Genomic DNA, 24,480 nt, shown 5'->3' with positions numbered 1-24,480 from the left:
AGTATACAAATCTTCCTAAGTAAATAAATTTTATTAACTTTATTTATAAAAACATTTATATGCCACTTTTCATATAAAAAGTGCTTCACAGCAATTATACTTAGAATCATACAATGCAAAATGTTAAATGTTTTCAAAACATTAAAATCAGAAATCAGCTAAGCATTATGGAAAGATGTATTATAAATTGCCTGCATAAGCCTGATGGAATATAAAAGTTTTCAGCAGGCGTTTAAAAGTTGAAATGGGAAATAGCAGTAGCTAATCACAGAGTAGAAGAGCAGAGATGCTGACCATTACTGAGTAGTTATGAATACTGAGTATTCTCTTTTTTCACATCCTCCTTTTGCAAACCACCCTGCTGCCACAATCATTCTCCTTAGTCTGTATAGCAAATGACTAGTTAGGGCAACGGCAGTGTCACCCAGAGAGAACATAACCTATCTAGTTAATACAATGTTGTATCATACCATGGGACCTCACGCTGAAGGGTGGGTAGGTAATGGATAACATTCAATTAGTAATAATATAATCTCCTCATGTTCTTAAGCAGGGGTCAGCAAACTTTTTCAGCAGGGAGCCGGTCCACTGTCCCTCAGACCTTGCGGGGGGCCGGACTATATTTTGAAAAAATAAATAAATGAACAAATTTCTATGCCGCACAAATAACCCAGAAATGCATTTTAAATAAAAGCACACATTCTACTCATGTAAAAACACCAGGCAGCGGCTGGATTTAGAAGGCGATTGGCCGGATCCGGGCCCTGGGCCTTAGTTTGCCTACCCATGTTCTTAAGATTTGTTTGTCACAAACTAGTTACCTAAAAGAACCAGTGCTAAAACAGTAGAATGCAGTAGAATGCAAAAGGTATTTTTATTTCATAAAGAGGCCCATCATTCTGATACACAGATAATAACCCTTTCACAAGGAACCTGCCATGGCAACATTAAAAAAAAGAGGAGCAAATGCTATTGACATGTATGGGCTACTTTTGCTATGTAATCCTAAGTGTGGGCCTTTAAACCTTACAAAATCTTCCCTTCCCCACAGTAATGCCTCTTCCACTTCAAATCTTTCTGTTATGCCACCACCATTCTGGCTCTGCAGCAGGAAGTTGTTTGTGTGTATGTGTGATGTACTTAAAGCCCATGAGCTTCCCTATTCAATCCACATTGTCCGCATTTATTTCTGTCACTGCCACCATGAGTGCTAGTTAGTACTGTAACTCGCTTTAAAAAAAATAATAAAAAAAGAACACTTGCTGAATTTCCATAAAAATTCAAAATACAAAAATGCCTTAAACTGCAATTAAAACCTGTGTGAGAGAGTGAACACTGCAGTCTCCACTATGCCTCATTCCCGAAGGAAACATGAACCCTGAGTAAGCCCCTGGAACCTCTGGGATTCCACATCGCTCAGAGATTGGGGTGGTGTGTAACAATATTTAGGTTTGATTCACCTGTTGAGGTGGAATCAATCTTGCTGAGTCTGCTAAGTTCCTACAGGTGTGCGTGGATGAATCTCTATGCACCTAATACCATTTGATGTTCTTGTGGCTGTTGTGGCATGTTGCCTATGGATGCAGAGCCAAACGCCACACACATAACTCCAGCTTAGCCTTTCCCCACAACCCTTTGCAGCATATAGCCTGAAACTACAGTTCTCCCCCAAATAATTGCCGCTCGTTAATCCATTCAGCTTTTTTTAATTGCCTGTGCTGCTCTCTCTCTCTCTTTTTTTTAATGAGTTCAACCGGCGCCCTGAACTTTATTTTTTATTTTTAATCTCTCTATATAAAATAGTTTCTCGGCTCCAGAGCAGATTAGAAGAAAATTGCAGCTATAATCTGTAGCGTGCAATTGCCGAGCTTGTAAAGAGCAATGGGTGTTGCGGGAGGGGGAGACGCATTTAGACTCCCAAAGGTGGAGCAACGCTGAGGCAATCTCAGGGACTTTTTGCAAATGAAGGATCGTTTTAATTCTCTTCTTGCGGCAATAATTTGATTCCCCATAAATTCTGCCATCAAAGCGCTGGGAGGGAGCAATGCCGTTGAATCTGTGCGGGCGACAGTGATGGAACGGGCCACTGTCAATTACAGGGTGATTATTAAGCAGAGGACGCATCCCTTCAGTCAATGTTTCCTTCACTGTAAGAAACTCTGGATCCTTTGGAAAACATTCTTCCCCCACCACACCACCCCCTTTAAAGCCAGGCCATGATCCAGCTACTGAGTCCTGCCAGGGTTTTCCTACTGTAAGGCTACAGGCCAGTTTGCTCTATAGACCAGAGGTGGGGAACTTTTTCAGACTGGGGGCCACATTGCCTTCTGAGAAACCTTCTGAGGGCCACATGCCCAGTAGCGGGCGGAGCCAGAGGCACAAGTGGGCAGAGCAATGAATGTAAATTCTACCTGTAAATGTGAACAGGTATGGCAAGAAAAAATATTATTTAAAGCACAGCTCAGTCAGTGGTAGAACACATGGCTTCAGGTGGAGAGTTCCAGGCTGGTCCTTAGCATCTTCATAAAAAAAGAAAAAAACTAAGTTGGAAGTGATGAGGAAAACCCTTCTCTCTCTGAGAGGCCCTGAAAAAAGTGTCAGATTAGACAATCTTGAGGGAAGAGGAACCGGTGGTCTGGATTGGTCCTAAATACAGCCTTTTATTTTGTATTAAAGGACCATTTGATGTTAGGAGAAAATACCAGCTCGTGGAAGGGTAGCAAGATCAGGAAGGTTTCATCCTTGAGGATATGTTTCTTTGTTTATTATCACATTTATGTCCCACATGCCCAGTGGTGGGCAGAGCCAGAGGCAAAACTGGATGGGGCAATGAACGCAGTGCTGGATTTACACACAAGTTATGCTACAATTTACGACCTCAGATAATGAGTGGAGCTCTAAATGCTTCAAGATTTACCTAATTGGGTAAAAAATAATAGAATGATGCACATTTGGGGGAGTTAATGCTATGGAGCCTCTTAAACCTGACCTCATTTAGGCTCTCAGTGTATCTTAATCTGGCCCTGAGTGAATGTAAATATTACCTTTGTATAGTTGGAGGGATTCGAACACAGACTCACACCAGCACCCCGCTCCCTTTCCTCCATCCACAAAACAGGAGGTATACTGAGAGTTCAGGGATGCAGAAACACTTGGGGGGGATGCTTGGCCAGTGAGGGGTGTGTGGCCTGGAGAAAGTTATGAGGGTCAGACACAGGGGCCTGTACTGGAGGGCTGCATTTGGACATTGAGGTTCCTCATCCTCTGCTGTAAGACAGCAGCTGACTCTGCACACACACAGCCCTTTGGATTTCCATTTTCACCTTGGGGGTACATTGGCTGGTTTCCCCAACCAACAGGCGGGTGGAACTCTAAATGTACCATCTAATGATTTGTCCATCTAATCCAGTTCTCTCAGTTCTGATGGCAACTTTCTGGGGTTTCAGGCAAATATGGGATCCTTCCCATCACCAGCTGCAGGGCCGGCCAACCTGTGAAGCAAAGCCATTGTGTCTGGTAGCCCTGATAGCCTTATCCTCCACAGACACAAGTAATCGTGAATGCATGGAGGTCAGAATCTCCTGTTTCATAGGCTTGTTGTTGTTTAGTCGCTTAGTCGTGTCTGACTCTTCGTGACCCCATGGACTAGAGCACGCCAGGCACTTCTGTCTTCCACTGCCTCCCGCAGTTTGGTCAAACTCATGCTGGTAGCTTTGAGAACACTATCCAACCAACTCGTCCTCTGTTTTCCCCTTCTCCTTGTGCCCTCCATCTTTCCCAACATCAGGGTCTTTTCCAGGGAGTCTTCTCTTCTCATGAGGTGGCCAAAGTACTGGAGCCTCAGCTTCAGGATCTGTCCTTCCAGTGAGCACTTGGGGCTGATTTCCTTCAAAATGGATAGGTTTGATCTTCTTGGAGTCCATGGGACTCTCAAGAGTCTCCTCCAGCACCATAATTCAAAAGCATCCTTTGGCGATCATCGGCAGTTTCATAGGCAGTATACCACCAAATACCAGTTACATAGGAGCAACAGCAGGAGAGGGCAATAGTCTTCAGGCTTTGCTTATAGGCACACTGAGAAAGAAGACGCTTCTGATCACATGCAGCAGAACTTGGTGATGCTCTGTATGTACCCTTATTATCGGTAGGAGAATCTGTCAGTCTTGGTTTTTCTCCATTTCTCATATTTCCACTCTTAAGTTCAGTTCTCCACATTTACACATCATTGTGTGATTATTATTTTTTAAAAAATCCTCATGAAAATTAACCAGCCTTTTACTGCAGATTTATCTGAATGTACACATTTTGGGATGCTGTTTTGCCTAATATGCACATCATTGCTAAATGATTTCCTCATATATAATGCATTTGTGTGTGTTATTTACCTGAGTATACAGACAACTGCATTGAAAAATTCACAGAGGTGTGAATTTCAAAGGAGGGCAGTTTGCATGAGAATTAGATAAGCTTGCCTTTAAAGGTGAACTCAACTAAATTGCATCTCCATCTTACTCTTATACAACCCTAACCCCCCCTTTTTTGAGGGGTAAGAATGACCGTAGGCCTCCAATTATAACTTCAAAATGTTATTATTATTTATTGCATGGATATCACACATTTTTCTCTAAGGAGCTCAAGATGGTGTACACAGTTCACCTCCCCATTTTATATTCACAACAACCCTGTGCGGTAGGGCTAGCCTGAGAGGAAGCACCTGGCCCAAGAGCTTCATGGCAGAGTGGGGATTTGAATTCTGGTCTTGCCTGTCCTAGTCCAATACTCTAATACTCTAACCCAACTATTTTTAACCTTTGGTGCACGGGTGGCACTGTGGGTTAAACCACAGAGCCTAGGACTTGCCGATCAGAAGGTTGGCGGTTTGAATCCCCGCGACGGGGTGAGCTCCCGTTGCTCGGTCCCTGCCCCTGCCAACCTAGCAGTTCGAAAGCATGTCAAGTGCAAGTAGATAAATAGGTACCACTCCGGCGGGAAGGTAAATGGCGTTTCCGTGCGCTGCTCTGGTTCGCCAGAAGCGGCTTAGTCATGCTGGCCACATGACCTGGAAGCTGTACGTTGGCTCCCTCAGCCAGTAAAGCGAGATGAGCGCCGCAACCCCAGAGTCAGCCACGACTGGACCTAATGGTCGGGGGTCCCTTTAACTTTACCTTTTTACCCAGGTGTTATTGAACTACAGCTCCCATAATCCCTGCCCACTGGTCATGCTGGCTAGGATTGATGGGAGTTGTAGTCCAACAACCACGTCTGGGAACCCAAGGTTGAGAAACGCTGGCTCTGTGATGTTTTAAAAGCATTGAGCTTTGCGCATTATCAACTTCTGCCCTGGGTATACTATGTGTTTGTAAAGCTACATTTGTTTAGTTAGCATTTGGCCAGTGATATAAAAAGAAACTCAAAAAAAATTAAATCAAGGAAACATGATTTAAAATCCTAGATAATTTGACATGTTGCAGTCGGTGGGCCAAGCAGGAATGAAATCTGGTTTCATCATAGTTTCTGTAATATTGCCTGCAGAAATGGCCAAACGATGCATTGAATTGTTTCCTTGTTACGCCTCTGCGATGTTTGGTGAACCTCTTGAACCGCACTTAATGTGAACAGCAAACCTGACACAGTACGGCTGGTTATCTCTCTCTGCATAGTAAATGAGTTATAAGAAAACCATTACAATCTATTTGCCCCACAAACAGGAGGAAATTAAAGACCCATGTGAGGTGATTGAAAAGGTAAAAGTTAGGTTGTTTGGACATTATTGTAAGAGTAAACAGTGCAGAACGGTGATTTGAGGGAAGCAGAACGGGGTCGAATTTAAATGTGAGATAACAAGCTAGGGAGGCAATAAATCAGCTGTCCTGTACAAAATGCCAGATGGCTGTACCCTGGTGCAGGAAGGTGTAGTGGCCTCAATCCACCTGTAGCCACACAGACTGCAAAGGCCTCCTTTTCATGCTGTCAGGCATCCTAGGAACATTTAAAAGCACATCATATTTCTGTAGCATCCTCCACTGATGAAGATCTCCCTTTACTCTTTACCAGCCACGACTGTTGCTTAGTAAGCTAGCTAGGGCAGAAGGCAGAGAGACCAACCATTGATGGAGCCTGAGCCAATGATAAGCAGAGCTAACTAATTTTATTGCTTCTCCTCCTCTTTGCTGAGTTCTACAAGAGCAATCCTGGCACTAAAGAGGGGTGTGACAGTCAGGGCCATCCCCTGGACGGGATGAAAGTAAGAAGGCAGGCAGGTAGGGGTTAGCTAAGGGCAGTGTGAGGTTGGTGAGTCAGTCTTAATGCACAGACTCCACTGTAGTTCTTGGGTGCTCTTTTGCATTTCCATACCTTGCAAAAAGGGGGGGGGGTGTCCAATTTTATCAGCCAATGACCATTAGCCATGAAAGCTAAATGGAAGCTCCACATTTTGAGTGCCCAGAACCCGAGACAGACACCTTGCAGCTGTACAAACATTAAATTTGCATGTGTTGCCCTGCCTACATCTGCCTTTTGCCCCACCAGTAGTGTGATCCCCAGAAGGTTGCCCAGAAGCTTATCATCTTTCTAAAAATTTGGCACCCAGAACCAGATGCAGTAGTCAAGATGCTAGCTTATCTGCAAAGCCTACGATAAGGAACATTACTTCTCATAATCAAGACGCAATGAAGCAATTCATTTTTCAACTCTTGACACTAAAACATTGATCTGATCCAGTCAGACACTTCTTACGGGGGAGGAATCTGCAAGCAGAGTCGGGTAGGGAGAACACTGTTGTGTCTGATCAGACCATTTGCTCTGCTGCTCTCAGATTTATTGCTTTGATTCAAAAACTGTACATGGGTCATCTGCTCAACTTCCATCCTAAGCCTTCAACAGGTTTACTGCCTTGTGTTTAAAATGCTAAGCCATCTAATGAGCTGTGGGTTTGATCAAGAGATATCAAAGTCAGGTCATTTGTCAAGCTCAGTTTCCTGTTGTGTGTGTTTTTGATGTCCTAAAAAAGGCCCCCCAAAAGTATTTTCCTCTGGCTGAACTGAATTAAATATCCCTTTCCTTATGTAGGGCTGTCCCACTCTTTTTCAACAAGGGAGCAGATGTGGGTGGGCTGAAAGATGCTCCTGGTGATCTGCTTGTATTTTTAAAAGCGGGAGGTTTCCTAGACTATCACAGACCCTTGTTTTCTATATCCACAAGAAACCAAAAGTTGAGTGTAATGGGTTGTACCTCAGGAGGAGGGAGAGAGTCAATTCAGTTCATCTTTCTAGGCGAACAGATGTAATCTGCACTTTCCAAAACAATACATGAACTGAAACGCAAAAGTCCTTCAAAATTCGCACATCTCTGAATTTTGCAATACAGTTCTCCAGTCAAATAATATGTGCAAAAAATCATATTCTAGAGTGAAGTGTATATAAATATGCATACATTTATTAAAGTAGCATCAAGACTGCTCTGCAAAGAAAGAGTATACCAGTTAAAACTGCATAGAAAAAGTGCTTAATATTAGGAAAAATATTAATCAAAAATGTGAATTTTCGTGAGGACTTTTTTTATATCTTAATTGCAAACTCATGTGGAAATATGGAGAATCAAGGATTGGAAGAATGAGAGAAATCAAAATTGACAGGTTTTCCCTTCTCTAGTTTCATCCAATGCATGTCCTATTCAGAGAGGATCCATTGGAATGAATGTACTTAAGTTACTCATGTCCATTGAGTTCAGTGGGTCTACTCTGAGGAGGACTAGCATTGGCTACAATCCTTTGTCTTTGTGGCAAGTATAGGCAGCATCAAGTGTTAGTCTAGACTAGGACTAGCCTTCAACAGTGTTAGTGTTGAAACAGAGGGGCATGATGGATTTAAGTCTATTAATTTTCATGGGCCTACTCTTGAGTTGAAGTTAGTTGGATACAACCCTATTCCTCTTTGCACCTGTTCAGGCTGAAATGAAATTTGTTTCCTGAATGGATGCCTGAGAAATTAATTCTTTGCAAATTCCAGTATGGAACAGACCAGACCCTTTACAAATGAATACTTACATTAGAACACTCTTATCTTTCAGAATTCACACATCACCGAAATGTGTCAAGCAGTTTTTTGCTTTAAAAAGTACTCAGGCGTGTGTAAAAAGCTTATTTTTAAGGATAAAATACATTTAGAAATGCACATTTTGTATTTAAATGTGAAGTTAAATATGAAGAGGTATTCAAATATGAATTTTCATGCAGATGATGATGATGATGATGATTATTTTAAATGGACTGGAACACATTTATGAACATGTGCAAAACAGCCTGGATATAGACTGTTTGTTCCATCCCTCTGTGGATTTCCTCCTTTGCTCTGCGATATCAAGGACTCACTGGGACAGTGAAAGCACTCAGGTTTGGCTGGGCCATGTCCCTGGGTCCTACATTGGGGAGTAGGGGTTAAATAAATGCCTTTTGCTTGAAAGCATTCCTACTTTACATTTGGACGATCATCCGTGGAAAGGACAAAATGCCATAAAAACAACAGAAAGCTTATCGGAGCAACAATGTTCCCCCTTCCTCCCCCTCCCCCCAGCGTGATGAATCCCCCACCCCACCTGAAAGCTTCTCTCCCCTCCCCAAATGCTTTTGCCAAACATCAGCCTGCTTCCACCCCTCATTACCTTCACCCCATTGAATGTTACTGAAGCGCAATCGGTTTTGCAACGGTCTGAATGGACTGCCCATCTGCAGATGCCTTTACATTAGCGCTGATCCTCTTGAAACCCTTTGAAGGCATCCTGTCTTCCCCACGCCCCTTTTGAGTTCAAGGGGCAAGCTTCATTAAACAGAGCCCAATCGGTTTAGGGAGCCAGGGCAGGGGAGATCTGTGCACGCTTTTAATCCTTTTAAGTACTTCCTTGGTTGCATATGCAAGGAAAGGAGAAAAGAATGGGGTCCCAGCATGCTTGGATGCTACCAAAAGCTGGAAGATGCTTCCTCTCCCTCTCAGTATGTCCTGGGGCAAGCAATGGAGGCTGGTCCACTAGGGCAAGAGGGTTACTAGCCCCACCCCAATCTCAATCTGCCCTCAGACAGCCCACAGCTGTATGCCTTCTTCTTGAAAACCAGTCCGGGGGGTGGCGGCGCTACCTGTCAGCTTCTTCCTCATGCTTAGTCTCCCAGTTGCCCTTGTAGAATTCATTGGGGAGGGAGGATGGAAGCAAAAGTATAATTTGTGGGCTCTGCCTCTCATTGGCTCAAACTCTGCCTATCATTTTACCTGTCATTTCATTCCACTCCAATAGCCTCAGTGGGCACCAGACACTTCTGATTCTATGGTTGCTTCACCAAGGAGTTCCTATACAGGGGCAGAAAACTAAACACAAACTGTATGCACAGGGCCAGATTAAGACCTTTAGAGGCCCTATGCCCTGAAAAGATTGTGTAATTCAAAATAAAAACAACACAAAGCCGTAAAATAATATTTTATTGGTTATGTTTCATCCTGTCTCTTATCTCAGTGATCAGAAATAAAAACAGAAAAACAAATTATGCAATGCACAATGCTTTTTATGTTTATATGCATAATACGCAGATAAGAAAAAAAACAAAGTTCATGTAACTCAGAAGAACATATTATTAATAAAGCATAGATTTATTGCAGCACATAACAGAATCTGATTTCCTTGTATTATTCCAATCTATGTTAGTAGATGATTTTAAAAAATATATCATTTTTTTAAAAAAATAAATCTCATTTTTTGTGCCCTTGCTTTGCTGGTGCCCAAAGCCTCTTGAGTAATCCAGTGCTGAGTATCCAACAAAGTGATTAGGCCTGTCTCTTGGAATTGAGGTTCCAAGCCATTCCGCTCCTGGTTTTCCCTTGATTTTGCTGAGTACCCTCCATATATTTTGATGACCTCTTTGGAGGAAGAGCAAGGCATAAATGCAATACATTTTTTTAAAAAAATGTATTTCAAATACTACACATGACTTAGATTGCAGCTTTGGGGGGTTCTGTTCTCAGCAAAAATAATTGCAATGTATAAAATGTATGTGAGCACTGCAGAATGCACATGCAGGGTGCCATATAATCTTCTACAAGGAAATTCATGCCAGGAGATTTTCATTCCAGGTCTTCTCCTCTCTTGGAGGGTAAGGTTGTCAGTGGCTACTAGCAGCAATGGCTGTGCTCCTCTTCCATAGAGGCAGAAACTTTTCTGAATACCAATTGCTGGAACCTACAGGAGGGGAGAGGGTTCTTAGGATTGGGTCCTGTTTCTGGGTTTCACACAGTCGTCTGGGAGAAACAAGATGCTTGGCCCAATCCAGCAGGGCTCTTCTTATGTTCTGGAATTCCAGCTTGGGATCCTGCTAGGAGCCTCGGCCTCGTGACCTGAGTATTCTCCCTTTCTTCCTCCGATAGGTTGTTTGCTGCAAAATGCAGTGGGTGCATGGAGAAGATTGCCCCAACAGAGTTTGTGATGAGGGCGCTGGAGTGTGTCTACCACTTGAGCTGCTTCTGCTGCTGTGTCTGCGAGCGGCAGCTGAGGAAGGGAGATGAATTTGTGCTGAAGGAGGGGCAGCTGCTCTGCAAGAGTGACTATGAAAAGGAGAAAGATTTGCTCAGCTCTGTCAGCCCTGATGACTCAGATTCAGGTGAGTCTTCTCAAATGGTGATCAGTCATGTGGCTGGGTAATTTCAATCTCTGGAACGAACAAGCAAAGCTCCTCCCTTTCTTTTCCTTTGGACGATAATGAGAGCCAGTGATAGAGTGCTAGGCCTGGGTTTGAATCCCCATGCTATCAGGAAGCTCACTTGATGATTCGGGGCCAATACCTGTATCTCGGCCTGATTTACCTCACTGTATTGTTGTGAGGCAGGAGGAGAAGCAATGCCCACCACCTTGAGCTCCTTGGAGGAAAAAGTGGTATATAAATGAAAGAAATAAATAATGTAAAGTTTGGGAACCTCAAGCCAGAGAGACAAATGTCTCTGGGAGTCTCCCCATGCCAAGACCTTTCCCCAGCCACCTCACTAGATTTTCTCCACCTCATACTTGAGTGCTTTGACCATAGCTGTCAAGCGTCCCTTATTTGGCGGGACAGTCCCTTATCCCAGCGCCATGTCCCGCTGCTGTCCCTTATTGATGATGTCCCTTAAATAAGCTACTGAAGGTAATGGGGCCCTTTCTATGTCCAGCTGTCCTTTGTCAACAACAAATGGTTGCTTTTTTTGTGTTGAATATATGCTATATGGTAATTTATGGACCTAATAGGTATCTAAAGCCATTTGCATGCAACAAAATATGTATTTTATCAAAGTAATTGTTGATGCCTTATTTTGGCTGCTGATCCCTTATTTTCAAGGCTGCTGGTCCTTTATTTTCAAATCTGTAAGTTGACAGCTATGGCTTTGACTTGGCTGGAATATGTCCTTTGAACTGTGATTATGTATCTTAACTGACCAGCTAGATTGATGTACCTTTGAAAACAACTGCATTTTGCAGTGCTTGTCCGTAGTCTGCTGTACAAAAGTCTCTCTCTCTGCCCACTTCCCCCCTCTGGCCACACCCACCATTGGTATGACACACACCCCTCCCGAATGTTCTCCCAAAAGATCTGCGTTAATGGTGCCACAGGTTATAACTGTTCCTCAGTGGGTAAACGAAGTGTGTCACACAATAGCTGAAGTACTTTCCTGCCACTCAGAAAGCTGGAATATGGCACCTGGAGCCAAAAGTTATTACTAGATTATTAATAGTTAAATCTGAAAGGGAGACATATGAGACATATGTACAACTCTCCTTCAGAATAGGGTAAGAAACAACCAGCTAAAGTTCCTATTGCCTGCAAGCCTTATTCCTAGTCTTCCCTTGGGGTAGGGGTGGAGGTGTTTTTTTCCAGCCTGAGGCCCACATTCCCCTTACCAGGGCCACATTCCAGTGGTGGGAGGAGACAGAGACAAAAGTGGGTGGAGAAACAAATGTAGATGCTATCTTTATATGTCACGCTAGTTTCTTCACAATCCCTTATCTTTACAAGCAGGAGGAATTATCAGAGTTCATAGGCAACATTCAAGCCAGGCAAAAATATTGAGGATGTGATGGAGGGCAAGTGAGGGGCATGATGTAAGGAGAGTTCTGAGGGCCAGGTAGAGGGCTGCATTTGATCCCTGTTCCTGAGGTTCTTCACCAATGCCTTGGAGCACCTGGCTGGTCACTAGGAGAAACCTGATGCTAACTGGATGGACCTGTGGTGGTCCTGTGTGGGCTGAGCGGCCATGTATTTTAAATTGTTCCATTTGCAATTGACCAATAGTTAAAAGTGATGATGAGGATGGGGATGTGAAACCGACCAAAGGACAAGCAAACCCAGGGAAGGGTGGAGACGACGGAAAGGACCCAAGGAGACCAAAGCGGCCGCGGACGATACTCACAACACAGCAGAGGAGAGCTTTCAAAGCTTCATTTGAAGTATCTTCCAAGCCTTGTAGGAAGGTAGGCTGTCATTGTTCAAACACCACCATTCACAAGCTGATTCTGTATCATGGTTGTGGCAAAAGCATACACCTCAACTGGCATCTTCAGCTAAAAGAATCGTATGTTTAGGGTCAGTCCAACCATGTAGAATGAGGCGGATAATGCTGTGTAAGGCAGCAGCTGCAAGTGTTCCTTAACTGAGCTTGCTGCCCTCTGCTACAGGGCAGGATGCTGCCCATTGGCAGTGATTATGGCTGCTTACACACCATGCACTGAAAGCACATACAAAGCATATGGCTCTACACTACAAAAAAGCTATAGTTTACCTCTCACAGAGCTACAATTCCTAGCACTCATATCAAACCACAGTTCCCAGGATTATTTGAGGGAAACTGTACTTTAAATTTGTGGTGTGTACATGTTGTGGACTTCTTTCCACTTCGAAGTCTGCAAATATAAAACTGTTCCTGTCTCTAGGTCCTTTGTGACTTTGGATAGCTTCCAAATGGACAACTTCCCCATTTTCTGTAGAAGCCAAACTTTTTGACAGTTCATTTTTTAAAGAAATCAGTTTCCAGGAAGAATGTTTGTGAACATTCCATTACATCACACTCACTCAGCCAATCCGTGCCAGGGACCTCTCTACCTAAAAGCACAATACAATATAGACATTGACATGGCGAAGTTAGCACTGCCAATTCTTTGTAGGTCCAAAGACTGTAGACACACAGAGAGAAAAATAAAATTGATTCTGCTTTATTTGACTCATTGAACTCTCATCTCCTCTTCTGTCTCATTAACTTCACCATCTCTACAATCTTAGCATTGAACCTGTTATTAATTCTTCTGGATATCCCTGTAGTTTCTTGGAAATGCAGAGCTCAGAGTTGAGAGAACTTAGGCATTTTGTTTGACTGCAGCAACTTTCCATTTCAGCTCCACAACTTATTTCACCTTTTTACCTTTGTTGCAGGTTAGGGAGACACTAGCAGCTGAAACAGGCCTCAGTGTCAGAGTTGTCCAGGTGTGGTTTCAGAATCAAAGAGCAAAGGTAAGGTCCTGCCTACCAATAAGACAGAACGGGTTCTAACCAAGTCCAACTCAGTGTAGACCCACTTAAAATTAAAGGACCTACCCTGGTCTTATCTATTAACTTAAGTGGGCCTGCTCTGACTAGGATTAATATTGGCTACAACCCAGGAGCTGAAGTGGAGCTCAGAAATGCTCTCTTTAATTTATTTTTTATTCAAGATGGAACATTTTGCCAATCTTATCCAACCACTTTAGGTTTCCCACGGATCCCTCTGAAGATCTGTCACACATTTGCATCTAATTTCATTTTGGGTCATGGTTTGTTGACAACCCTAACTGTGGTGAAGAGATTTGGCTTTTCATCAGAAGGAGGGGAGCACATAGACTACGCAAACCCTCCAGCATTCTGCCAAATAAAATCAGGGGGTGTGTTATGTTATGTGGGGCAAATTATGCTTAGTCACAACCTGAAGGGATGAGAAAAGAAAGAGACCCCCCCAATGCAACAGAGAACTTAAGCACTCTGCATGGTGTTGTTATTAAGCCAGGCTACAGCATGCTGAGGGGAGGGAAAGAAAACATTCCCCTGTGTGGGTTAGAGTTAGGGGGTCCAAGAGTGAAGGTACATGTGGGGAAGGAGGGGGGGACGCTTCTTCCTTTCCTACAGCAAACTTACGAGAGAGAGAGAATGGGGGGCCGCGGCAGAAGACACCCCCCCGAAAGAAAACAAAACCACAACAGGAGGCGCAGGGCAGGAGGGACTCAAAATGGCCGCCTTTCTGGAGCGACGCTGGGATTCTTTCCGTCGTGCTCCTCTCCCTTCTTGATGCCTCAGCCGCTTTCTAACTCACCACCTTCCCCTCCCGTGCAGGGGGGGAGGGAGGGGCCGACACAGCGGCGTGTGAGGAAGGAAGCACTCACGGTAGTGGGTAACACTGCCATATGTGACCTCAGCAAGCTGGCTCGACTACTAATTCTGCTGTTGTTGTTGTTGCTGCTGCTGCTGCTGCTGCTGCTGTTGCTGCCACCTCCTCCTTCCGCCCAGAGATGCACGACTCTACTGTGCAACCACGTGACCATCGCCCGGATTTCTCTCCCCCTCCCCTCTCCCCCTCCCCTCACACCTTGAGAAATGCAAGTTCGCACACATGCTCTTTTCATCCTTCCTTCTTGTCATCATCACAAGGTCCTTCACTGCCTCTTTTGGTGCTGCGCTCTCACAGGAGCCACAGCACCAAAAGTTGGGACATTCCAGAATCCAATCAGAAGCTGAGATAGCTTCTGTAATTTCAGGATGTCCCGAGAAAATCGGGACGGTTGAGGGGTATGGAATATGGCGATCAAGCATAATAGATATTACAGGATTGGGGGGGGGAGAGAAGTGGAGGACAGGAAGTACAAGTGACTTGTGCATCCTTCTTTGTTGTACTTCCTGTGTCATACCCTAAGCAGTCCCTGCTTAACTTTACCCAAAGTGAGAAAGCTCCATAAGTAGAAATAGTTCAGGGGTTGGTAGTCAGAGTGGGGAGGTAGGGAAATATGTGAATTCAAGTTAAGATGCTACATTGGCCATATTTATTTATTTTAATTGGTCTAGTATGAGTAGGAGTAACACTGGATACATAGGAAGAGGAACAGTGAATCACATCTATTGCCTCTCCTAGGACCGCCCCAGACTGGTGTGCTGGTTTTTTTTTTAAGGGGGAATTCTGCAAAATGCAATTGACACCACAATTTTACATTAGTCCACTCACAATTCCACTTTATTTGTTGTTGTGCAATGCTCCCCCAATGTCACTGCATTACTGCCTGCTAGAAGGACACTCTTGCACTACTAGAGATGGTGGCTATGTTCTACCTCCACTGTCAGAGGCATCATGCCTCTGAATAGCAGTAGCTGGGAATTGCAAGTGAGCAGAGTGCAGTTGCGCTCATGTCCTTCTTTCAGGCTTCCCACAGGCACCTGGTCAGCCACTATGAGAACAGGATGATGGACTAAAAGGCCATTGGCCTGACCCTGCAGGGCTCTTCTTATGTTCTACCTTCACTGTCAGAGTAGTATGCCTCTGTATGCCCGTTGCTGGAAACAGCAGGAGGGGAGAGTGTTGTTGCACTCAGGTCCTTCTTGCAGGCTTCCCACAGGCATCTAATTCAGCCAGTGTGAGAATTTGATTGATGTGCCCCTGTTTAGTCCTGATTTTCCTTTCTTCCTCAGATGAAGAAATTGGCCCGAAGGCATCAACAGCAGCAGGAGCAGCAGAATTCACAGCGACTAGGTCAAGGTGAAACCACAGTGGTGACGTGGATGGGACCCTTGGGGTTGATGATGGCATTTGGGGGTTATGGCCTTTTTTCCAGTTCCATTGCATCATTTCTGATTTGGGTGGCCAGCCCAATGCAGAATATTCAAGGTGTGAACCCAGGATATGCTTACACACAAACAAAAAGAGTGAAAGGCTTTTAACCACAGAAGCTTGAGTACTGGGTATATACCCTGCAAGTTGCAGCCAAACAGAAAGAAAGAAAGAAAGAAAGAAAGAAAGAAAGAAAGAGACAGATAGACAGACTGACATAGGTAGAATAATTGTACTATTCCTAGGAGGACTGTACCATTCTGGAATGCAGAGGGAGGATTACCTAAGCTGAATGCTCTGCCATGTTGTGTCTTGTTTTTAAACCCTCTAAACATAGGGAAAGAGGGGGATACATTTACAGAAAAGACTCAGTGAGCATCAGCACTGTTTTTTTCTGGGGGTACCCAAGGGTACGCAGTACCGGCACCTCCCCCCACATGTTAAAAGTGTGGCACTTACTGTAACAACTTCATGGTGAGTACTGGCACCTTTTTTCTTAAAAAAAAAAAAGCACTGGTGAGCATAAGAGGATTTTGCCTGTGCCCCGCTCCCCACCCCTACCCTGCCCTGCTGAGTTGATTCTCCCCTGTGAATGTTTCCTCCACCCATAGTTTCCCAAAGTCAAGCTGATCATTGGGCTCGGAGCCCAGCTTGGCAGGGGGACCCAGGTTAAAAACAGCCTGGGGGATATTTCCGAGGAATAATTGGCAGGTGAAAGAAGCACCTTTCTCACCCTTCCCTTGGATTACTAATCATGCTTCGCATATGTGCATGTTCAAAGCATCCCATATACATTGTTTTAATCCTTATACCACCCACGTAACGTAGTCCTCTGCACTTTAGCCCCGTATTGAATACTGGAGGCAGGGGGTGGCTGATACATGTCTGATGCTCACTACTGATTGACACCACTTTTTGAAATATTAAGCATGCTTCAAAGTGAAATAAAATAAAATAGTAAGTTCCTAGCAGAGACAAGATTTGAATCGGACTTGAACTTCATGTTTATAGGTATTTATTTATCCTCATGGAAGATAAACCTTCTAGCCACCACGACTATCTTCTGCCTCCACTGTCAGAGGCAATAGGAATATCAGTTGCTGGGAATTATTTGGGGAGAGAACTCTTGAGCTTACCATCGGCATGTGGTTGGCCACAGCCATCTGGTTGGCCACTGGGAGAACAGGACACTACTCTAGATTGGGCCCCTGGCCTGAAACAGCAGCCAGGCTCTTCTAATGTTCAAAATATGGCTCTTGTTAAAAGCTAGTTAAGAACATAAGGAGAACCCTGCTGTATCAAGCCAATAGTTCATCTAGTCCTGTTTCCTGTTCTCCCAGTGGCCAACCAGATTCCTGCGGGAAATCAGCAAGCAGGACCATATCACAAGAGCACTCTCCTCTCCTGTGGCTTCCAGCAATTGATATTTAGAAGCATAGAGCCTCTGACTGTGGAGGCAGAGCACAGCCATAAATCTATACATTGCTTGATTATAAAACAAACAAACAACGACCAGAGGAAAACCCAACAACAACTCAAAGCAATGATGGCTAGTTTCCAAGCTGGACTTTGAAATGAGGAGAAGAAGGGCCCCAACCGGCTAGACCTCTTGGCAATTACACCCCCACATTGCTGCTCCTTCGCCATCCCATTAGCATGGTGTTCTTATCTGTTCTTGCTGCTCTGGCACCCAGTGGCGCCAGTTCGGGCTGGCACACTGCTGCGGCAAGGACTGGACAAAACAGGAGTCTCCACCCCAAACCACTTGCAACACTCAGGATAGGATGTGCAACCCCAAAGCACTGCATATGGATGAGCGATGCAACAGTCTTCATCACCTGTCTGGCATTGCATCATGTCGGAGTAGACAGCCTGGGATCGTGGGAGTGAATTTCAAGGAAACAATTAGCTACTTCTCGTTCCACCCTGGCAGAAACAAATAGCTCCTTTCAACAATATCTGATGGGAATGAAGGAACTCTGGGCTCGTGGTTGGGGAGGATGAGAAGGGGCTGTGAACCAGGACTATTCTGCAGCAGGTGTCAAATCAAATCAGATCCTAGACTGTTCAAAAATAAATTGTGTGTGTGTGTGTGTGGAATGCAGCCGAAAAAAGACTTAGGGCTCACCTATGCTGCACATTGGTTTGATACCAATTTAATAGGGACAGCTTCCCCCAAAGAATCTTAGTAGCTGGAGTTTGGAGAGGATGCTGAGAATTGTATTGCAAATCTATGGCGTGATCACAATTGGAATAGGGTGTGTTTTTTTTGGTCGCCCCAGCTCAAATAGGATAGTGTACTGTAGAGTTGGAAAAGTTCAGAAAAGGGCAACCAAAATGATCAAGGGGGTGGAGAAGGAAAGGTTGCAACGTTTGGGACTTTTTAGTTTAGAGAAAAGGCAAGTAAGAGATAAAATGACAGAAGTTTGTAGATTATGCATGCCATGGAAAAAATAGAGAGAGAGAGAGAGAGAGAGAGAGAGAGAGAGAGAGAGAGAAGATCCTCCCCCCCCCAGCACTGGAACTCATCGTGGGCATCTTTTGAAGCTGAGTGTTGGAAGATCCAGCAGTACATAGTTAAACTATGGAACTCACTCCCACAGGAGGCAGTAATAGCCACTACTTTGGATGGCTTTAAAAGAGGATTGGATACATTCATGGAGGACAAGGCTAGTTCTGAGCCTCCATGATCAGAGGCATTAATGCTTCTGAATGCCAGTTTCATGAAGCCACAGGAGGAGAAATTGTTCTTGTCTTTGGGTCCTATATGTAGGTTTCCCCAGGCATCTGGTTGGGCCCTGTGAGAACAGGATGCTGAACTAGATGGCAGTGTACCGTATTTTTCGCTCTATAGGACGCACCGGACCATAGGACACACCTTGTTTTAGAGGGGAAGAACAAGGGAAAAAAATTCTCCCCCTCTCTGCTCAGCGCCCCTTCAGCGAAGCGGCAGGAGAAACGGAGCCCCTTCCATTTCTCCTCCTGCTTGGCTGAAGAGTCTTGCTCTCCCGGCTTCAGCAAAAGGAACCCGAAGCCTGTGGAGCGCAGCGGGAACTCGCGCTTCGCTCCGAAGGCTTCAGGCGGCTATCCTTGAAGCCTGGTGCGCACCGACTCCTCTCGCTCTCCAGGCTTCAGCAAAAGCAACGCGAAGCCTCTGGAGCACGGAGGGAGTGCTCCCTCTGCGCTTCGGAGGCTTTGCGTTGCTATCGCTGAAGCCAAGGAGCCTGCATTTGCTCCATAGGACGCACACACATTTCCCCTTAATTTTTGGAGGGGAAAAAGTGCGTCCTATAGAGCAAAAAATATGTTATTTCCTGAAAATGTGGACACTGTTATCCCCTTTCCCTGCAGTCAATCCCTTCCAATCACTGGACTACAGAGGGTGGTGCTTCATGGTGATGAAAATGTTTGCGGTGCTTGCCCCCTCCCCCCCTTTTTAAACTCAGCCCCAAATGGAAAGAAAACAGGGGCAACTTCAAAGGCCGAGAGCACTGTAATTTCAGCAATCTCACAGGAGGAGCTTTAGATGAAGTCAATTGTCTTTCTTTGCAGAAGTGATGTCCAACCGAATGGAGGGGATGATGACCTCTTATACACCGCTTGCACCGCCACAGCAGCAGATTGTAGCGATGGATCAGAGCAGCTATGCCACTGACCCCTTCCAGCAAGGTCTCACACCACCACAAATGCCAGGTGACCACATGAACCCCTATGGTAAGACTCACTGGGAACCAGCTGCTGTTGGCATGTCCAAGGTAGAACATGGAAGCTTCGGTCTAGGATTCCTAAGCCCACACTCTTGAGAGGTCTCCCTGTCATTCTATAGGGTGGAAAGTCCTGGGAGCAATTTGATTCAGATGTTAAGATTAGATGCCGTTTGTATCCAAGGCATCGTTTTGGTCTTCTTCTGGAGGAAATAGAGTTCCTTCCACCAGGGTCCAAAACAAGCAAAGAGGGAAGATGAGTCTCCATTGAGCCTCTGGAAGCCTCTCCTTTCTGTTCTGCTTGTGCTGGACTCTACCAGAAAGACTTCTACTCCTTTATGTAGTATTTCAAAGCAAAGGCATTTCTGAATGAATAATTATGAGCCCTTTCAAGCTCCCTCATACTAGTAATGCCACTGGAAATGTAACAGGCTCTGAATTCTTCCCTTAACTTCCCATCCGCCCTCAACCTTCTCACCCAAAACCCCCCTAAATCTTCTTAGCTGGCCGGCAGAAGCCACACAAAGATACCAGGGCCCTCCTTAACCCTCTAGCTCAGGTTTTTGGGTTGCCACTATGATAGTGTTCTAAATGTCAGGGATCTTGGGAAATATAATTTCTTCTGGAAGGAAAACAAAAAACCAAGGGAGGCAGGAGGAATCTTCCTGCCGTCACTGCTGTCACCACAGCCCTTGTGCCTGTATTAACTGGTTTTTAAAACTAGCCCAGCAGCTTGCAAAATGGTTCAAAAGCTGACCATTTGCTTCTGGAGATGGTCCAGACTTGAACATTATTAGCTGTTTTACCTTTGACATCACAATGCCCTACTTATGTGATATATTGTCAATCCAGCATTCCTAGTAGGTCTCATGGGGATTTGGGGCATGCCTATAATATTTGTTTAAACTGTAACTCTCTGATGGAGGCCTTGGGATCTTCAGCTCTGTGAGGGAGGGGACCATGGGATATTCTCCAGAGAATTATTTTCACCTTCCCCAAACTCTGCTTCCCAGGATTCATGGCAGTGGCAGACTTTGGGGTCTCAAATTCCATGGTGCCCTGTTTGATGTCAGAATTCAGCCCTCCCCACTTCTCATGCTTTCTTCTAAATATTAGTTGAGGTGTCCCTGGTGGCGCCCCCAAGGCTCCTCACCCAGTGCAACCGAACCGGCTGCACTTCCCTAAATCTGCCTCTGTTCATGGGAAGGAGACAATGGAGCCCTCGCAGCCAAACTAGTATGAAGCCAACCAAAGATGCTTGCTTCATATTCTAAGGAGGCAGAAAAGAAACCAGCACCCTCAATAACCTGTCTCTCCACTACCTCATCATGAGGAATGCAAAGTCAGATGTGGTTTTGGCAGAAGGCTGAGTTATCACCTTGCTTATACAATTCCTTAGCAGTGCAAATTGATGTGCAGACCTTATCTCCTCAATCGTCACACAACAACAGTGTGTGGGGTGTAACATTTAAGATTCCCAATCAGGAGATGAAGGATTTGTGGTCGGAAGATCGCGACAGATCCGAGGCCACCTAGTCAGTCTGTGGGACTGAGCAGGCACCTGCTGTTCTATATTCCACACTGAGTCCACCAGGCCACATACTGCTGGTAAAATAATGACTCTTGCCTTGATGGATCAGACCAAAGGCTCATCTAGTCCAGAAAGCTTTCTCCTGCCACAGTGGAGGAACTGTGTGTTAAACTGGTAGGGGAGGTCACAGGGTGGACTGAAGAGTGGGCAGCTTCCATTAATGGAGCGAGGGAGCAAAAGCTTTGCTCTTCTCCCAGTTCCATATTTGCCATTGACACCATTTGATACCGCCATTCCTGGGATCCACAGTTTCCTGGGATGGAATGCAGAATCTCTTCTCTGTGACCAAACAGCTTCCCACAGATCGTTTACTCATGTCAGTTAGAAAAGGAACTTTCTCTTTTTAATTTTTCTTTTCTTTTTAAAGCCCTTCCTAATTGCTGCAGACTGCAATGCAAACAAGTCCTTGGCAAATCCTCACCTCTTCTCCACCCTCACAATGCAGTCACTAAACTCTGCAGTGATTAGGAGCCCAAAGAAATAAAGCTTTGGAGTTGCTGCCAAATGTTAGTGCCACTCAGAGCCAACCCATTGAAAATAATGGATGGGACTAACTTAGACTCACCGGGCTGGGTTTAATTAATCCAGTACACTAGCGGAAGCCAGTGCAAGTACTCACACTAGTGCAATATCCCTTTCCCCACCTTTCCTACCGTGTAACCCCACACCTCCCCTAAATCCTTTGCCAGGACTGTACCATTCCAGACTGCTTGTCTGGAATGCTGAAGAAAATTAGCCTGAGAGGGAGCAGGGTTTTAGGCTAGCTTTCTCCCTAATGGGCTCCATTGCTGCATACAGGGAGAATTTTTGCTGTGTTTGCTCAAACATGAGATTTCCTCCACCAACAGTGATATAGCACATGAAAAATAACACTGGTTACACTGGTTTCCACAAGAGGGGCAGCTGCCTCCCCTTTACGGTGGATGAACCATAATCTCCAGACACTTGGCTTTCATTTTGTTTTTAATGAGTTAGACTGAATTCACATAGCAGTTTATTCTGTTTCCCGGATGTTTCAATAATTGTCAGTTTCCACATTATACCGTATTTACTCGAGTCTAATGTGCCATCCAATCTAATGCACAGCTCAATTTTCAGAACCTTGAAACAAAAAAAAGTATTTGCTGGCGAATGTAAATGTGCCATCGAATCTAATGCACACCTTCATTTTCGCAAAAAATAATTTGGCCAAAAAAGGTGAGCACTAGATTCGAGTAAGTACGGTATTTGAGCTTTAGTATAACATAAAACACTTCTCAAAATACAGTGGAACGTAGCACAAGTTTAGCACTAATTTCCATGTTATTTGCAAATAACACGGGGAATGAGTATTAAACTTGCCATATTATGTGGCAGCGCCAGAAGTACCGTATTTTTTGCTCTATAAGACGCACCAGACCACAAGACGCACCTAGTTTTTGGAGGAGGAAAACAAGAAAAAAAATATTCTGAATCTCAGAAGCCAGAACAGCAAGAGGGATCTGGCTTCTGGGATAGCCTCTTGCTGTTCTGGCTTCTGGGATAGCTGTGCAGCCTGCATTTGCTCCATAAGACGCACACACATATCCCCTTACTTTTTAGGAGGGAAAAAGTGAGTCTTATAGAGCAAAAAATATGGTACTTCTTACATTTCATGAAAGCTCAAATACAAGGTGGGGAACTGTTAGGGGAATGTCAGATTAAACTGCCCTGTGAATTCAGCCAAAGTTTCTAGCATTTTCAGAACTTTTACTCTCCCTGTCCACCAAAAATTCCTGCAGATGCCCCCAGCCATGCCCATGGGAAAATAGCATGAGAAAGAGAAAGGGAGAGAGGAGGGGAATTAGCATGTCAGGCTGACCTTGGCATACTCATGTTCTGCAAAAGGGGTATTTTTCATGTAGGGGCAGCAATTAAGCATGAGATTTCCCTCCAAATGCAGTGTGAAGTGGCATGGCTCAAGAAAATCCATATCACGTTATTCTGCTGTGTGTGCAGATGGGCTTCCATTGCATGAGGTGATAAGGGAACCCCAGGTCTCTTTCTCTGAGTGAGCAATTCAGCGTGTACTAATGTGCTTGTGTTGCTGTTTTTTGTGCCTCACAGGGAATGACTCGATTTTCCACGACATCGACAGCGATACCTCTCTAACTAGCTTGAGCGACTGTTTCCTGGCCTCCTCAGAAGTAAACTCCATGCAGGCCAGGGTCGGAAACCCAATTGACAGGCTGTACTCTATGCAGAGTTCTTATTTTGCCTCATGAAATTCAAGGGAAAACAAGGGGGAACCCTGAAAAGAATGCCCATCTTCACAGATGACTCCCCAAACCCTCACGTGCCCCCTGATTTCTCAGCTCAACTCTTACAGCCATATTTTCCTCAGCTCTACCTTCATGCTGACTTCAGGCTCTGTGACAACAGGAGTGTTAAATTAAGAGAGACTTTCATTTTTTTTTTAAAAAAATGAAATTTCAAGGCTGCTGCCAGATCATCCACAGAAATAAATAAATAAATATCATGGCACTAGCATTGAGCTCAGGAGGAACTTGGCGACGCCCAACCACATGGCATCAACAGCCCTCCATTTTGATTCCGCCATCGCAAAGGAAAGCAAGATGAACACCATGAAACCTATTAACCTTTTGGAGCCTCTCTCAGATGCCTGGAGCCACCAACATCACCGCCATTTTGAGGGGGGGTATTGACCCATGCAGCAAAAAAGGTCGGAGAAACATGTTAGTTGTGGACCAACAGCCAACCGGACTGTGAGACCTTTTCCTGTAACAGTGGCTCCCAAGCAAATAGTTCCTCTTTCCTGTGTTCCACGCCCCCCTTTCCTTCCCCGCCCCATAAAAGCCCATAGACTGGTACATTAGTTTATAGCCTTTGTACTGTATGAAACTGGGCGAGAGAAAGGGCAGGGGGGAGATGAGTAGCTGGTGAAAAGTAAGACTGTGGAGTGAGACAAAGAGCGAAGGCTCATGTCATAATGATAGTATTTTAAATAAATGACGAAGTAGATGCATGAGTTAGTGGGGAGGGTTTCATTTAGATTAGTAGTAACATTTTGTTTTTTAACAAAAATGAGCAAAAGGTTCTTACGAGACACACAGTTTCATTTAACTTCATTTACTGATATGAGCACAAAACATTAGGGTGGGTATTCTTTATTTTTAAAAAATGTAATATAACTCATTCTCAAATTCTCCACTTTCCTCCCCCCCCCCACTCATGTGATTGGCAGGCATCTGTTGGGTGTTCCTTATGTTTATATCTACTTGACAGATATATGCAGCGCTCCGTTGTCCCAATCTGGGTTAATTAGGAAGGTCTTTGAGAGAGAGAGAAATCTGTCATGTCC

At 44.7% G+C, this 24,480-nt stretch overlaps 1 protein-coding gene across 3 annotated transcripts in view; it reads left to right on the top strand.

Annotated features, from left to right (window-relative positions):
- Window positions 1-24,194, top strand: part of LMX1B (LIM homeobox transcription factor 1 beta) — a 153,498-nt gene extending 129,304 nt beyond the window's left edge. The window contains exons 3-8 of one of the 3 annotated variants that reach the window (XM_053375015.1): window positions 10,404-10,636; window positions 12,299-12,477; window positions 13,433-13,510; window positions 15,707-15,773; window positions 19,398-19,538; window positions 23,226-24,194. In XM_053375015.1, coding sequence (XP_053230990.1) covers window positions 10,404-10,636; window positions 12,299-12,477; window positions 13,433-13,510; window positions 15,707-15,773; window positions 19,398-19,538; window positions 23,226-23,383 — 856 coding nt within the window. In that variant the 3' untranslated portion in view covers window positions 23,384-24,194. Of the gene's footprint in view, window positions 1-10,403; window positions 10,637-12,298; window positions 12,478-13,432; window positions 13,511-15,706; window positions 15,774-19,397; window positions 19,560-23,225 lie in introns of all 3 variants that reach the window. The other 2 variants (XM_053375014.1, XM_053375013.1) reach the window with 2 other exon arrangements.
- Window positions 24,195-24,480: the final 286 nt, after the last annotated feature.

This window comes from Podarcis raffonei, chromosome Z (genome assembly GCF_027172205.1).
Source record: "Podarcis raffonei isolate rPodRaf1 chromosome Z, rPodRaf1.pri, whole genome shotgun sequence".
Classification (NCBI taxonomy): domain Eukaryota; kingdom Metazoa; phylum Chordata; class Lepidosauria; order Squamata; family Lacertidae; genus Podarcis; species Podarcis raffonei.
The sequence above is the reverse complement of the archived record's forward strand: the minus strand, read 5'-3'. Positions and strand labels throughout refer to the sequence as shown.